The sequence below is a fragment of the Crocodylus siamensis genome, chromosome 9 (genome assembly GCF_052110815.1).
Source record: "Crocodylus siamensis isolate JL-2025a chromosome 9, ASM5211081v1, whole genome shotgun sequence".
Classification (NCBI taxonomy): Eukaryota; Metazoa; Chordata; order Crocodylia; family Crocodylidae; genus Crocodylus; species Crocodylus siamensis.
The window spans coordinates 70,202,077-70,219,287 of NC_143403.1; the positions used below are offsets into that span (position 1 = coordinate 70,202,077).

Below are 17,211 nucleotides of genomic sequence, written 5' to 3' on the forward strand. Positions count from 1 at the left end.
AGCGCTGGAAATGCCGTAGAGCGAGCGACAGCGTGTGCTGCCTTTGTACCCCTGCAGCAGGCCCAGAACCACCAGTCCCAGACTATTTCTAATTATGGGGGGATTATAAGGTTTAGATTGAAAATTTAGTGAGGAGCACACTTGATGTGTGCATTATTGACTTGTAATTCCTTTATCTCTGAGATTAATGGCCTTTCTCCATTTTAATTATTTCCAAGGGGACTTACTGAAATTTTATCCCTTTCCAGATGATACTTTTCAGAATAAGCCACATGCCGTTTATAGTTTTTGTGACAACTGCATGGCTAAAAATAATGATTAAAAAGATCTAGGAGGGAGAAGGTGATAGGCAAAAAAAAAGGATGAATTCCACCAAGCCTATCCCTTTCCATGGCAGAAAAAATTGTAATAGTGAACGGAAATATAATGTTGCTAGCAAATCAGTCGCCTTTAAGCTTACAGGAGTGCAGTGGAATAAACCTTTTGTGAAGGATACACCCAAGATGATAAAAATATCGTGAAGCAGCTACTTCGGGTTCGTGAAGCGTTGCTGTTATCTGCAGCGTGTAGCTGGGAATCCTATTCATCACGTACTTTTTATGGAAAGGATTTGTCCTGGGAAGAGGCTGGCCCCAAGAAGACTCCTTGCCAGCTCCTAAGGAAAAGCAGGAGGTGGCAAGCCAGCTTTGAAGGACTGCTGTGAACGGACGTAGCTCTCCGGAGTCTCATCCCATGGCCGTAGGACCCCAGGGGTAAGAAAGATGGGTTTGAGGAGCTCAGGAGAGAGGCATCAAGAGCAGTAGGGATGGGATTTACCACTCAAACGTCACTGAAAAATGGGGACACTGGAAGGCCCCCCAGTCTCGGCCCTCTCCCCTCCCAGACCCCAACTCCATCCCGCGGCACACAGGTTGGCAAGGGCTTTGCCTCCCAACAGAGCCCCGGTGTCCTTCGGACCGTGCCGTGGCAAAGCCCCATCCACGCGGTGGGGAGGGCGGCCACCGCCCCGTGATCCCTGTGCCAGCGCGGCACACGCGCACATCGCTGGTGCGGGCAGACACGGGCCCTGGTGACCAAACGGGGCCCGGCGCTGACCTGCGAGTCACAGCAGGGCCTTTTTGAAGCATGAACCTGTATTTACTTTCCGGCTGCTCTGTAATTAGATGATTGGCCGGGTAATTGGCTTAGCTCTGCTCGAGGCACTGCGGCGTCTGATTCTGGAGGGGAGCGGCTGGCTTGTGCAGGCGGCGCCGGTGGGAGCCTTGCTCTGGGGCTTTGTCTGTTTGGGTCTGGGGGGTTTCTGTGTTCCCAAGAGCAGCTGCAGAAAGGGTCTGATTACAGGGCGGCTCTGTACCGGGGGCCCCGTACAGTCCCCTTGCGGTGGGGGGCCGAGGCTTTGAATGGCTGGCGTGTGTAGGTTGGACAGACCGGCCCTTTGTGACCAACCTCGTGTTATGCAGCCCTTCCCTGGAGGTCCTGATCTGACTTCAAAGCCTGTGCCCTTTAGGCTTCCTTGTCCTCGGCACGCAGTGAGCACATCGCTATGCCCAGTGGAAAAGCCAGCTTGTGCTGGCAGGAAAACAAAGGGCAGTTTCTCTTAATCAGCTTTATCCACTAATGAGACCCTCCGTAAGGATTAGATGCTCATTTTGCTCATGTGTTGAACCTTGGCTGACGCCCTGCAATCGTCGCCCGAATTCGGGTTTTGTCGCCAACCTGCGCTCAGGAGCGCAAGGGGCCAAAGCAGTGCAGGGAAGAGACTGGTCTCGGGATGCGCCAAGCCTCCTGGAGAACGGAGAGGGTTGAGGATCTCTCCAAGACGCCGATCCTGGTGAACATCCTGGCACAGCTGATTGACTGGAAAGCGGAGATGTTCATCGCAAGTCTTGGGTGCAGCTCCAAGCACATGGGATTCTCCAGGGCTGCTGATGCCCGGTTGTCGGCCGTAAAGAAGCAGTCGTTGTCATTTGGATGTGCCGAGTGCTCCTGTTCCCCGGGAATGGACAGTGGCTGGACGGGGGGAGAAGGACGGTGCTCACTGTATATGCTGGATGATCTCACAGGTGTCCCCTTTCCCGGTTGCTACAAAGCCTTTTCTATCATTAATGGTGTCAGTGCAATCTCTCTAGTGCCAAGCTCTCTGGCATCAGCTGGAAGAAGCCAGAAGGTAACCAAGCCACCATGCCATCCCTAGTCTGCAGAGCTTATCCCTGGCTCCTTCCTCCAGCCCTTCTTGCTTTTTCCTTTCCACTGTCTCTGCATCCCTTCCTGTTTGCTTTTATGGCACCTGCGATTAGAGAGCTGGCTCTTCACTTCAGAGACCGCAGCCAGCCTTTTGCTTTGCAAAGTACTATTTTGGGCATCGCATAGGTAACATAATGTGAGCGCCGCACAGTATCTGGTTCGGAGATGTCCTTCGCCAGCATGAATGTGTGCCATCCCCCATAACACACGCAAGCACATGGCAGAATATCAACAAAACTCTCATTTAATAGATGGCATTAACCTGAGGATTGTTTTGACAGAGGTAAGCAGCCTGGGAACTGCCACAAATTAAAGAAAGGGAAATCAGATCACTTCATCTAGCAGGACAGAGTTCATCTGGTCTCCTAGGGAAAAAAAAAACCCTCAAATGATTTGCTAAAGAAAGAATTAAAAACATGTCACTACTCGTTACAAAATACATTGAGAGATGACCTGGCCTGCATCCTAAGGCTTCCCTTAGCACCTAGAAGCCTAAACCCCAAAGAAAGCAGAAATTGGAAAGTAAAGGAAAATGTACCACGTGGTCCTGCTGTTGCTGTGATGATTTTTCCCCATTTGGCTAAGTCATTTCCTTTTACATGTTTAAAAAAATATATTTCTTTAAATTTTCCTTTTCTCAATGTAGTTTTCTTTGCTTTCCGTGAAGATATATATATATTTAGAGAGAGAGATGTGTTTGTGTGTATGTATGTGTTTTGTGTGTGTGTATACACATACATACATATACACGCACACATACATACATATGTGTATATATACATATATATGTGCATGTATGTATGTATGTGTGTGTGTATGTATCTCTGTGCACAGGTTTCTATCAAGAGTTAAAAGCCAATTGTCAAATAACTAATAACTAGCTATAGAAAAAGGCTGTGTACAGTATTATGGCTTTTGCATCTACATCCAAAGGGGACTAGCAAACTACGTAGGAAGGGTGGGAACGTTGAGGGCAGCAAAGCATTTGGACATGAACTGTAAGCTCAGCTCGGGGTCTGGACTTTGCTGTGGAGCCACATGCAGCTCTTCGGAAAGGCGTCTTTGCAAAACGGTGCCTGACCTAAATGCACAGAGGTCCTTTGGTTTTTGTTGCTGCCTTCTGGCAACCCGAATTCTGGGGTGACGGGGGGGATCGGTAACGGGGGTGGTGCTCCCTTCGGATGTACGCGTGCATGCGTCTGAGCGAGCGGCGCCGTGTAGGCAGGACTTGGGAAATGCTTCTGAGTGGTGTCCAGCTCCAGCCTCTGGCTCCTGGCTGTGGCCGTCTAAGCATGCTTGGCCTCAAAACTCCTCGATCCCTCTGTGTGTCCCCTGAATATGGGCCTTGGTGGCAGCTGACAGAGAAATGTCCTCGTGGAAAAACAGACCCCCCTCCCCATCAGAGGGTTTCTGAGGTTGATTTCATGAGTCTCCCTGGCAAATCAGGCTCTGTCGGGGTGGGGGACGTGCTACACTAGCCTGTCTTCCCTCAAAACCTTCTTGGTGCCTCCCTGTAGACCAAGGGCTTATTAAGGGCCATGATGGTGCAGCGTGCTCTTCAACTGGGAGATTTCCCATTATAATCGGCTCAGGGCTCCATCCTTTCTGCTGTTACTGCAATGGGGTGCTTGATCCAGCCTGACATCGAGCTGCAGCAGGTCGAGCCCAGATCTACCTGCACCAGACAAGCGGATCTGCACTTTCCCTCTCCACTGAACTTTGGATCCAGATCCACTTCTAGGCTTTGCAAACCCTAACGTCCAGCTAGCTCCAGGCTGAGAGACGAGCTGCCCGGGGGTCTTAGGAGCTGGTCTTAGGAGCACACTGGTGTTAGGAGCAATGAGTCGAGCTCCTCCAAAGGTGGGTGCAGCGATGATGGGCTTCCCCTGGTGTTTGTGGCTCACAAGCTTAGGAGACCAGCAGCTGAGCAGGTTGCCCGCCCTTTGGTTCATTTGCCCCTTTTATTCATTTCCATGCCAATTGACAGGGGGGAAAAAGCCTGTCAAATGGGCTAATGTGCCTGACACCCTGGTGTTTGTGTGGCCTCTGCACTTCATATAGAAGTAGGGGACTTCCACAGGTCATCATATCCAACCCCTGCCTGACGCAGGGCCATCCCTATCATGAGACCATGAGACAAGGCAGCCGGAGGCAGTGGGGAGGGAAAGTGGACCCGTTGCGCGATGACCTTGTGCTTATGAAGCAGCAAGTATCACTATCCAGGACTCGTGACGGGCCTGTTTGCGCCCGGGCAAGGGTCCTGCCCCTGGCTGGCCTTGCTCTCCTGATGGAGGCAACGTTGAAGAAGGACATTGCAGGGGAGCACGCGGCTGCGGGCAGGAGGAGGAAGAAGGACTTGAACTGGGAGCCCTGCACCCCAGCTGCAGGCCTCGACGGCTAGGCTGTAGAGGCAGCCTTGGCCCCTCGCGCTCTCTCTTTGGCCTAAGGAATACTTAATTATTTTGTCAAATGGGGGGACATTTCCTGTGGGAGACACGGAGGCCTCCTTCTGCCGTAACTCCGTGGTCAGGTCACTCGGCCTGTGAAAAACCCAAGTACGAGTTGGGGCAGCCAAGTCTATGCCAAGGTGCCCTGCTGAAGTGAGCCCTGAGAGCTGAATGAGGCCCAGCAAACACAGAATAAGCTTCACTCTTAACATCAGCTACAAATATGGCCCCACCACCACCACCCAGGACCCTAAGAAGGTTATAAATAAATAATTACATTATTGGGAAGGGATGCCCCAGCTGCAATGACCTTTGAAACACCACGTCCCCATCCAGCCCCGTGTCGTCCTTCCTTCCCCACCCTCCCACAGCGAATCGCGGGCTGTTCCTCCCGTCTGCCGTTTCTAGGCCTTGTTCCATCCTTGGTAGAGTCTGGTGTAAAACAGAAAAAAGACAGCACACCCCACTCTGCGAGAAAGAGACGACACCGATGGTGAAGGTTTTCATGTCGCAAGCGTGGGCTCGCAATGCCGCGGGTCCCAAAGAGCTTAGTCACGTGGACGTGTTTGCCAAGGCGTCTTCTCAGCAATGACTCGTGACCGCTCTGGTCTCATGCATGGACTTGATTAACAGCTAATAGCAGCAGATGGATAATCAAAAGAAAGCCACCCACTGGGTGGAGGTAGGTACTGGCTGGGAAAACCAAGCCTTTCTGGTTCGGGGACGAGTCCTTTCCCCAGCTGCAATTGTCATCATCTTGGATAATAATCATCTGGGACTCCTGAGAGGTTTCTGACTTTCAGAGCCGTGTCCACAGTTTTGATGTACTTGCTGATCATTTTCCTCATCTCGGGGGTGTAGGGGTCGTACTCCAACTTCCTCAGCCCGGAGCGCTTAAAGTTCCCGTCCTTCTGACTCTCGACGCACAAGAGCCGGTCCTCAAAGACCATGATGCCCAAGAGGCTGACCATCCTCTTCAGCTGGACGAAGAGATCCCGCTTCAGGTCCTCAAAGTGTACCACCAGGACGTTTTTGCCGTACTTCAGCCAGTCCAGGGTGTGCGTGGCCCACCAGGGAGCGTAGTTCTTGACAAACTCGGGCCATTCTGCAAAAGAAGGGAAATCCATTAAAAGAACCGGTTGCGCCACTCGACGCAACGCAGATGGCCCCATGACCACCTCCCAGTTGGCAAACATTTACCCTCTGGAAACAGAAAACAGGAGGATAAATTCTGCTCAGTTTTACATCAGCCACTCGAGCGAAGACAGATTTTGTTCGAAGTGCCGTGACGGGGCAACCAGGAATGGTGCAACGTGACGGGAGGATGATGGACGGGCCTCGCCACAGATCAAGGCCACGAGAGATTTGGAGGAGAAGAGGGGAGGCACCGGGGGATGCAGCCAGGAAGTTCGGAAGTTGGAGGGAGACGGGGACACAACTATATGGGAAGCTGAGCGATCATTTTTAGATGCGTCTGCTGTGGATCATGGGGTGCACTGAAGCTTAGCTGAACGAGAGCATCCTTCCACCCTGACCCATGCAGAAGAAGGGATGCTCAGGCTCAGCGCTTTAATGACCAATGTTATCCACTGCTGGGAACCACCAACGCTCAGAAAATTTAGCTGCTCGTCGTTGCTACTTCCCTTCAAGCCATAAAGCAAGACTAGATATCAGGAGGCGACTTCACGGCCAGGGCGGCTAGGGTCTGGAACCAGCTTCCAAGGGAAGTGGTGCAGGCTCCTACCCTGGGGGGCTTTAAGAGGAGGCTGGATGAACACCTCGCTGGGGTCATTTGACCCCCGTGCTCTTTCCTGCCATGACAGGGGTCGGATTCGATGATCTGCTCAGGTCCCTTCCCACCCTAGAAACTATGAAACTATGAAACTAAGACCACGAGGAAAGCCCATGGCATGGTGCGCCTACCTGGAAGTCAGTCATCTAGCTCATGCCCGCTCTGTTTGATGGCAGCACTTGGTATAATTCAGAACTGCTCCTACGCTGAACAAAACAGCTGACGTGTACTAGAGCTGAGGACATTTGCGGCCATTTCTCACTCATTTTAGTAGGAGCTGGCTAGCTTTCATTAGATTCGTAGAAGTTAGGGGCTGGAAGGGACCTCAGAGGTCATCCGCTCCAGCCCCCACCCTCAGGGAAGCGCAGATGACCCCAGCGAGCCTTTATCTATAGGAAAATCCCTTGGACCCAACGCCGCTATAAACTGCAGTGAGATCTTTTAGCAAAAGGCAGGGCAGGGGCATAGGACGATGCCAGTGAAGTTTTACGCCTACAAGTGGAGCAGTATTATCGATGGGGGCTGTGGCACGCTCGTGGCCGTGTCTCCGGCAGCTCTGAACTGCAGGGTAGGTACTTCTGTCTCGTTTCCAAACTGAACTCTCGTCTGATAGGGCTGACCTGACCTCACTCGTCTCACCCTTTAGGAGCCTTCCTGTTGTCAGAGTTCGGGCCCTTTCTACGACGCATCTGCTGAGTCGAAGTCCTTTCTGACAGCCTGCAAAACTCATGCTAAACGCAGCGCAGGTGATATCTGTCACGTCACCTCGCCAACCTTCCCAGATCAATCTGTCTCAAATTCTCCCAAAGCTGGATTTAATCCTGCAACTTCTTTCATATCCAGTACCTTTCTAGCTCGCGGCTTCCCCAACTGTGCCTCTGTAGTCAATTGGTTTGACTGTAGACAGAGCTGATACGATTTCCATGACAACCACGTCAAGTGAGCTGGAAATATCAACTACGGACTTAATGTAGCACTTCTCGTCTCTCCGCTTCCACTTTCTGCCGCAGCCTCTGTAAGTTTTCCCCCCTCCCGGTGCATTTAAAACCAGCGCCGTCTCCGAGATCCTGCATGCTGAACAGATCCGTGGTTTTGCCCACGGGGGTACGATTGCCACCTGTCTTTTGCTGAACTGAACTGAATGCAAACAGGCCATCCCATCGCTCTGCTGAGTCTTGAAGGTCGCTGCTTGGTATCAAGGGTTTGCACAACTGAAAATAGAAGTGGGGCAGGGAATTTGTGTGTCTATCTGGATGCACGTGCGTGTGAGCAAAGGCGTTTGAACCACTGAACCATTTGAACCATGAAATGTGTGTGTCTGTCTGAAGGCACATGCATGTGAGCAAAGGCGTTTGAACCAGGCTATTTGAACCATTGAACCATGAAATGTGTGTGTCTGTCTGGATGCACATGTGTGTGAGCAAAGGCATTTGAACCACTGAACCATTTGAACCATGAAATGTGTGTATCTATCTGGATACACGTGCGTGTGAGCAAAGGCATTTGAACCATGAAATGTGTGCGTCTATCTGGATGCACGTGCATGTGAGCAAAAGCACTGGGACCAAAGGTGGTTTCTCTGCTGCTCCAAACCAGGAGTTCAGCAACTATCTCAGTCTTCATCCCAAAAGGAACAATAATGGGTTTGTTGATACCTGCCCAAAGCTGGCAATTTAGTAGTCTCCTTGGTGGGATCTGCTTGACATCAGATCCTCTAGGCTTCTCAGATCCTCTCAATCATCCCCAAGGTTTCTACCTAATTGATCCTCTCATAAAAATCAGGTGATGAAAATGAAAAGGATAATGAAACCTCAATAATAAGCTATGATTCTGCTGGAGGTGCAATATATATGTATCTTATGATGCATAAAAAAGCTTTGGGTACCTGCTCCTTCTTCTACTCCTCCTTGAGGAACCAATGCCTGATTAATAGCTTAACTGTACTTAATTCCCCAAAGAATCATTAAACACAGTATCTGTTTCATTAAACAGATACAGGACAATTCACCTCGTGTAATCATATCACATAAAACTTTGCTTTGGAACCACTCCAGGGATATCATAAAATTAATGTCATGGAACAAAATACTGATTTTACAGAGCCTTCAGCCCAGGCTTGTGAAAAGCACAGCTGCAACCAGGAAAAAAAAGAAGATCAGCAGCTGTATTCAAGAGCAGCAGCAACCAAGAGGGTGAAAGCAAAGCCGGCGTCTCCTCACATGTGGCAGCTCTGATAATTGTGCCTTAAGAAATAACCGCTACATTCGCTCAGCACGGAGCTGATGTGCCTCTATTTTTGGAAGGAGAAATTAGCATCTTGGTCACAGCAATGACCTCCTTGCGGTGCGCTGGGGTAGACGCTCCTCTCGCGTACACGGGCGCAGCTGCGGTACCCGCACGTCTGCCACGGCCCTGGTTCTGGGCAGGAATCAGCTTCTGACCCATTTGTTTCTTGAATTAACTGCTGTCCCGACCGGCAATAGGATCAAAAGCCCACTGGGGCAAGTCTATGCAGCTTTGGCAAACAATAGATCTATTTAAAATGCAGCGTTTGGAGGGACTGCAACTAGTTGCAAAACTGGCCTGATTTTAGTGAATAATTTCAATTAAAAAAAGCCAGGAGGAAAATTATTTCAACATCCAGAAAGTCAATTTTTCCCCTTTTTTTTTTTAAATTAAACTTTAAATATTTTCAAACAGTGCTTTTTTGTTTAAAAATGCAGCTTGAGTCAATAAAAAGAACAAAAAGTTTAAAAGGGTTACAAACAATGTTTTGTGTTGGGGTAAAATGAGAGATTTACGGGTTCATCAGTGGCAGGTCCTGTCAGACCAACCTGGTGGCCTTTTATGATCAGATCACCGGATCCTTAGTCGCAGGGGCAGCAGTGGACATCGTCTTCCTGGGCTTCCGGGAGGCCTTCGACACTGTCTCTCCCCCCGTTCTCGTTAGGAAACTGGGGGCTGTGGTGTCGCCCCCACAGTCAGACGTGTTGCCAGCCGGCCGGAGAGCGGTGGTGGATGGGACACGTTCGACCAGGAGGGATGCGGGCAGTGGGGTCCCCCAGGGCTCGGTCCTCGGGCCCGCACTGTTCAACATCTTCATCAGCGACTTGGACGAGGGGGTAAAAAGCACCTGCTCAAATTTGCTGATGACACCAAGATGTGGGGGGACGTGGGCACGGTAGAGGGAGGAATAGGCTGCAATCGGACCTAGACAGGTCACAGGGGTGGGCAGACGAGAACAGGATGGGATTCAACACTGACAAGTGCAAGGTGCTGCACGTGGGGAGGAAGAACCAGCACCATACCTACAGGCTGGGGAGCTCCCTTCTCGTCAGGGCAGAGGCAGAAAAGGATCTTGGAGTCATCATTGATGCCAAGGTGAACATGGGCCGGCAGTGTGGGGACGCGGTCAGGAAGGCCAACCGCACCTTGTCCTGCATCCATCCTCAGATGCATCTCGAGCAGGTCCAGGGAGGTGATCCTCCCCTCTGTGCGGCACTGGTCAGGCCGCAGCTGGAGGACTGCGTCCAGGTCTGGGCGCCGCACTGCAGGAGGGGTGTCGACAGCATGGAGAGGGTCCGGAGAGGGCCACTTGCATGGTCGGGGGCAGCAGGGCAGGCCCTACGAGGAGAGGCGACGGGACCTGAACCTGTTCAGCCTCCACAAGAGAAGGCTGAGGGGGATCTAGTGGCCTGTTACAAACTAGTCGGGGGGATCAGCAGGCACTGGGGGAGTCCCTGTTCCCCCGAGCACCGCCGGGAGTGACCAGGAATAACGGTCACAAGCTGGCAGAGGGCAGGTTTAGGTTAGACATCAGGAGGCGACTTCACGGTCAGGGCGGCTAGGGTCTGGGACCAGCTTCCAAGAGAAGTGGTGCAGGCTCCTACCCCGGCGGCTTTAAGAGGAGGCTGGATGAACACCTTGCTGGGGTCGTTTGACCCCCGTGCTCCTTCCTGCCATGGCAGGGGGTCGGATTCGATCTGCTCAGGTCCCTTCCGACCCTTGAAACTATGAAACTATTTTTTTTGGTTGACCTGAAACGAAACATTTGGGGACGGGGAGGTTCATTTTATTGAAACGTTCAAACAATTTCTGGCTTGGGTTGAACCCAGAGCAGTAGGTTTCCTCATTTTCTGGTTCCACCAGGAAGCGGAGAGACGCGCCCTCTGTCCCGCTCGCCGGAGGTCGGATCCCGCTCCTGGCTGAGCTGAAGTCGGTCAACGCTGGCAGCACTCGGGCTAAACGCAGCTGTGGGGGCGATGCCAGCTCTTGCCTTGCTGGCAGTGAAATTGCAGGCGCCATATTCAGCCTGGGATGTAAAGACGCCGGTCCTACCACCACAGTGGCTCTTGACTTCGCGCATCTCTCTGAGGGCTTGTCTGCAATGCTGGGGCGAACGCCAGCAATGGGGCAATCGAGCTGCGGCAGGTGGCATGCATCAGTACGCCGGGCCAAAGTGGCACCGGGCATGCGCTCAGTGCCACCCGAATGTAGCTGCAAATGTGGGACGTGCTTCCTAATGGTTCACATACTCTGCCGGATGAGGGCCTTTAGGTAAATGGGATATCTTTTATTAGACCAACTAAATAGTTAGAAAAAGGGTTCTTTGCAAGCACTCAGGTACAAACACCCTTCTTCGGGCAGAGGGAGAGCGCTATGCTTGAGCAGGGAAGTGAACTTGTGTCTCTCCCCCACCGAGGCAGGATGCCCCGAGGCCTGTGGAGAGGCGTGCTGACACGGGTGACGTGTGCATGGCTGTGCACAGGCAGTTCTGGGTACACAGAGGAGAAAGGGAGAGGAGTGCAGTCCCCAGGGTGGGTGGCCATGCTGACCTGCGCTCACTTCGCCGAAAACCAGTGCAGCGTCCTGGCAGAAAGCATGCATCAAGGAGACTTTTTCATTGCCACCCAGGGAGGTGCTTCCCCCATTTCATTATTTCGGCGATGGGAAACAGCCTGGTGTTTGCAATCCTCCGGCCCCGCTCCGTGCTCAGACCGAGGATGCTTGGTTGAATTCGCGCAGGCCGGCAGCAGAGGGTTAAATCGATGCCTGGGCAGAGGGCAAGGAGGGCGGGCGCCTTGCTGAACGCTTGATGGATCTCCCCGCTCCCTCGATGCTGCTGGAGATTAAAGTCATGTCTGATGTACAGTGGGGTGTCTTTTAACCGATTCCCAAGAGGGAGACCAATCGCTTGGTCAGGCAAGACAAACAACCCGCGCGCCGCGTGTGGCAGAACTGACAGTCTTTGCAGCGGGAAGGCCAGGGATTAAGCTAGCAAAGAAATTTAATCATCTCTTTCCTGCCTTTCAGGGCTGTTCCCTCTTCATTAGGCCCGGAGGTCACTGCTGTGGGAAGAATAAGCAATATTACATCTCTGCGGCCGCCGGTGCGGTTCCTGGATGAGGCACTGCTCGTGCCCTTGCCGCCATCGAGGGCTGTCGGAGGAGCAAATGCACTCAACCTCACCCTGGTGCTTTGAATTAATAGCCCCATTGCACCCCAGGGGCAAGGCCTGCTTGGGTGTGGTGGAAATGGCTTGCAAAAACCGGAGGAGGCTGGGAAAACAGCCTCACTACTGCTGCTTGAGTAATGCAGCTTCTCCTTTTGCAAAGGATTATTGCCAAGAGGCCTCTGGCCTGGGGTCTAATCCCAAGTGCTGTGGGAGCCAGGGTTATTACCACGGGAGGCATTATTTATGGAAACCTCAATCTACTAGGCAGGAGACGAAAGGGTAGGTTTTCCACCAGCCTCAGTCCATCGCTGGCAGGGAGCCTGGGTTTGAACTGGACTGCAAAGAGCTGGTTCGAAAAGCACCAGGCTCCAAACATATCCTGAGCTTGTTGCCGGCTGGTTTTTATACTCGGCTTTCGGGGAGCCAGGCAGCATATTTCTCTCCAGCTTTTCCCCTCCAGCCCTTTGGAGAACAAAAAATCATGCATAGTAAAAAAGACAAATCAGCGCCGGATTCCCGAGCCCAGGTCTCTTCCTCTCTGCCTTCCAGCAAAGCCGCCGCGAGCAGAGATTAATCGAATGCACATGAATGCCAATTGCAATGAAAGCCGCCTTTCTTCACGGCACTGTTTCACAGCTATTGACAGACCCATAACTCTGCAATATTAGGTCCTGTATATCTAAGCCGGCTAGGGCACAAAGATATATTTCCCCATTTCTGCTGGAGTCGCTTGTACTCTGCTGCTTGCCATCAGCAACGCTGCCTGCTTTGCTAGCCCGGCCTGGAAAGGGGAGATGCTTTGGGACCGTTCTGCTGGTCGCAGGCATTGCACGGAGCAGAATGAATGATTTAAACTAAAAAGCAATCGAAGCTGCTGCTTCTGTTGGGGGTTGGGATATACGGGTGTGACTCCTGGTGAATTTTTGTGGAGGAGACGGTTTGCTCTGCAGGTTAGTCGTGCGGTTGGATGCAAAGAGTCAGCATGAGTAAAGCCGCCCCCACAGCAGGGTGCAGAGGAGGCCGATATGCAATTGAGCTCCCCATCCCACCCCCAGGGTAAGAGGTGAATTGCCCTCGCTTCGCCCCGTGTTGATTATTTGCATTTGCCGCTTGGGCTTCTTTTGTCCCACCGACCGGATGATTCCTGTAGCTAGGCAACAGAGTGCTAATTGCAAATCTGGCACCAGCAGCATATGCCAGTGTAAAATGGACTTTTCCGCAGCACTCACACTGGCAGGGCTCAGGTGCTGGACTACTGAAAGTGAACTTGAAAAGTCCTGCGATGACACGGATGAATAGGTGTTGGGGCCACGAAAGACCATTATGCTCTGACCTTCTGCGTAACGCCGGCCGGAAAATTTTCCCCTGTAAATTCTTCATCAAGATCCCCTGTCTGGGTTTGATCTGTGGCGCAGTTTTTTAGACAGATGCCAGTTCTGATTTACGCGCTCCAAGTGATGGAGAGCCCATATCCCTCAGCCAGTCGTTCCAATAGTTAATTGCTCTCACAGGTAAACGGGGCTGCCTTCGAGAAGGGGGTGACATATTCTGGCTCCCACGCGAATCAGAAACAAGCTTTTGGAGTTAACGAGAAATTTATGGTAAGTTTTTTGGGGCTGTTTGCTCTGTTTGGGGAGCTAGGTGTTCTTGTGCCTTTATAGTTTTGTAGTTTCATAGTTGGTCGGGTCGGAAGGGACCCGAGCAGATCATCAAGTCCGACCCCTGCCATGGCAGGGAAGAGCACGGGGGTCAAACGGCCCCAGCGAGGTGTCTGTCCAGCCTCCTCTTAAAGCCCCCCAGGGTAGGCACCAGCACCACTTCTCTTGGAAGCTGGTCCCAGACCCTAGCCGCCCTGACCGTGAAGTCGCCTCCTGATATCTAACCTAAACCTACCCTCTGCCAGCTTGTGACCGTTATTCCTGGTCACTCCTGGGGGGAACAGGGACTACCCCAATAACTGCTGACCCCCCCTGACTAGTTTGTAACAGGCCACTAGATCCCCCCTCGGCCTTCTCTTGTGGAGGCTGAACAGGTTCAGGTCCCGTCGCCTCTCCTCATAGGGCCTGCCCTGCTGCCCCTGACCATGCGAGTGGCCTCCTCTGGACCCTCTCCATGCCGTCCACGTCCCTCCTGCAGTGCGGCGCCCAGACCTGGACGCAGTCCTCCAGCTGCAGCCTGACCAGTGCCGCACAGAGGGGGAGGATCGCCTCCCCGGACCTGCTCGAGATGCATCTGTGGATGCAGGACAAGGTGCGGTCGACCTTCCTGACCGCGTCCCCACGCTGCCGGCCCATGTTCATCTTGGCGTCAATGACGACTCCAAGATCCTTTTCTGCCTCTGCCCTGACGAGAAGGGAGCTCCCCAGCCTGTAGGTATGGTGCTGGCTCTGCCTCCCCAGGTACAGCACCTTGCACTTGTTGGTGTTGAATCCCATCCTGTTCTCGTCCGCCCACCCCGTGACCTGTCTAGGTCTGATTGCAGCCTGTTCCTCCCTTCTAGCGTGCCCACGTCTCCCCACATCTTAGTGTCATCAGCAAATATGAACAGGTGCTCTTCACCCCCTCGTCCAAGTCGCTGATGAAGATGTTGAACAGTGCAGGCCCGAGGACCGAGCCCTGCGGGACCCCACTGCCCACCTCCCTCCGGGTCGAACACGACCCGTCCCCCACCGCTCTCTGGGGGGGCTGATCCAGTCCCTGCTCAGTAAAATGGAGGCAAAGAAGTCATTAAATAGCTTAGCTTTGCTATCTGGTGTGACGACCAAATTTCCTAGCATGTCTTGCAGGGGCCACATGTTACCTGGAACCTTCTTTTTGCCCCTATGGGTTTAAAAAAGGACTTCTTGTTGTCCTGGATCCGGGTCGCTCGTCCCAGTCCCATCTCCGCCTCGGCCTCCCTGACCCCCCCTGCATTATATGAGCTTCTCTGAGGTTTCCTTTCTCTACTGTCTCTCTTGAAAGTAATTATTCCTACAATTAGTGAACCATCCCAAGCCCTCTTCCTAGTTGGTGCATGTGTGTGTGCGCGCGCACGTACACACACACACACACACACACACACAAATGTCTGGCTGCTGACTGTCCCTGAATGGCATTTTATTCAGGGCAAGCTTTCAAGCGTAGGTTCAATGGGTACAGATAGGAAAGCACTCATTCAGCTTTGGAAAAAAAAATCCTAATGCAATTTAGCTAGACAAGAGCATAAGTGACCGTTTTTGTGCCGATCAGGTAAGGGGTTGTCTTGCATTTCTCTGTGCTGGATAAACACAAGCAGAGCTTTGCACACACAGCTCCCAGGTTTCGATCCCTAAATATCAACAGCAGAAACAGCCGACTGTCTTTGTTACCCGACCTTGATCAAAGAGCTATCGGGTATCACTTGGTCTTTGGTAACGAGATGGGGTTGGTTTGTTTCTGACGTGGGTGTAAATCTAGGTGAGTACCGAAGAAGCTGAATTGGGCAGTGGAAAGTAAAATCCAGCCTGTTACCTCCTGCCGTGATCCGAAGGAAGACTGCAGGGACAGCCTGGGATAGCCTGGGATAGACCTGCAGCCTGGGGGAAACGCGCTGGTGAACACAAACTCCAACACCGCTGCGCCGGGTCGCCGAGGCTTGCGAGCACCTCTGATCCTTGCTCTCACAAGAGGGTGGAGAGCGGGTGCAGATAGGCTCTCCCATCGTGCATCGCGCCGTCCCCGCAGAGAGATCGAAGGGCGTCGTGTTTTATGGCTGTGGGTCGTTAACAGCAAGTCCCTGCTCCCTGGCCTGCCTGGGGTGGGGAGCTGCACCTCAGACGAGTGCCAGGAAAGTCCCGCTGGCAGGGGGCATCCCTGCCACGTTCTCAGGACTGTATTGACAACGGCACCATGCCACCCACAAATCGGCAAGGATCGAAACTGGGGGCTGGATCGTGGCAGTCAAAAAGCCAAGAGAATGAGCGAGCATCTGAGCACATGGCAATAATGCAATCCAGGCACATAACAGCCACGACAGCAACAACACCACCAACAAAGATCCCCTTAAATAAACTCTGAATTAAGGGTAGCAGATGTTCAATCAAGCTAAATATTTTAACTCTTTCCCATGAAGTCAGCTCCACAACAGCAATTTGTAAATTGCTATAATTAACCACCATCCACAATATGTTTCCGTGCGGGGGAAAGGTACTTTCTCCCCAGCACCCGCAGCAAACAAAGAGGCAGCTGACTTGTCCGGAGGGGCCCGGGTTTGCCCTGGAGGCGATGCTGAGGGGCACCGGCCAGCGAGAGGGGAAGGGCGATCGAGCTGCAAGGGGGTTTATGGCCAGGTACTCCCCAGCCTTATCCGGAAACAATGCGAGGGTCCCGAGGGGATTTCTGCTGTGCCGTGGGGTCAGTCCCCTTTTTGAGAGCGGCTCTGGCCTCCAAGGGGGCAACTCTCTCCCTGGAGGTTTTCCTTACTGCTCCACTAAGTGGGAATTAGAGAATCGGACCGACTTTGGCAGGGTGCACAGAGGCCCCTACGGGCAGCTCAGATCCGCGGGATGGTGGGACCGCGGGCCAGAGGGCGTGTGGGAAGCACGGAGGGTGCTTTTGCCTGGATTGATTGTCCAGGGTGGTTGAGGACAACAGGGGCAAAGGCTGCAGGGTCGCTTTCGTCCTCAAAGGCTATTTCAGCTCTGCCCGGGAGAGGCTGGATTTGCATCCCAACGGGAGGGATGGTGATCGGCCAGGTGGCGAGCAAAGGAAAAGGGGGGAGCAGCCAGCTTCGGCCATCGCGCAGCCAGCCGGGCCTCCCAGAGCTGGGCAGAGCGTTTTCCTCTGGAGTACTTGCTGCAAAGCAGAGGCTGAGTTCCCCTTCTCCACCCATTTCCGGTTGGGCGTGGGGTCTGGGGGGAGCTCCCCTCGGCGCACAGAGCGAGCGGGAGGCCTCCGCTTTAGCCATAAACACTGTGCTAGCGCATCCAGGCTCGGCGTCCAGCCCTGCCACACACTGCCATGGGCAGCCCCGGCTGGGAAAGGGGGAAAACAGCTGTTCCTTTCTTTGCACTGAAACAGAAAATACAGGGCTGGAAGTGGCCTTAGGGGCCCATCTGGTCCTGCCCTAATCCTTTCTGGACAGACATTCATCTACCTTCCTCTTGAAGACCTCCAGTGCTAAGGGTCTCCTCACTCCCTGGAGGACCAGCGCTGAACTACCCTCCCAGGCAGAAAGTGCTTTTGAAGTTTTGGTTGGACATTAGGAAGGATTTTCTCACCAGGAGGGTAGTAAAACACTGGAACAGGTCACCCAA

General features: G+C 52.8%; 1 protein-coding gene across 3 annotated transcripts in view; it reads right to left on the minus strand.

Annotated features, from left to right (window-relative positions):
- Positions 1-2,472: 2,472 nt before the first annotated feature.
- Positions 2,473-17,211, minus strand: part of WSCD2 (WSC domain sialate O sulfotransferase 2) — a 100,956-nt gene continuing 86,217 nt past the window's right edge. For all 3 annotated transcript variants that reach the window (XM_090063634.1, XM_090063632.1, XM_090063633.1), the window contains one exon: positions 2,473-5,796. In XM_090063634.1, the coding sequence (XP_089919760.1) occupies positions 5,444-5,796 (353 nt within the window). In that variant the 3' untranslated portion in view covers positions 2,473-5,443. The remainder of the gene's footprint in view (positions 5,797-17,211) is intronic.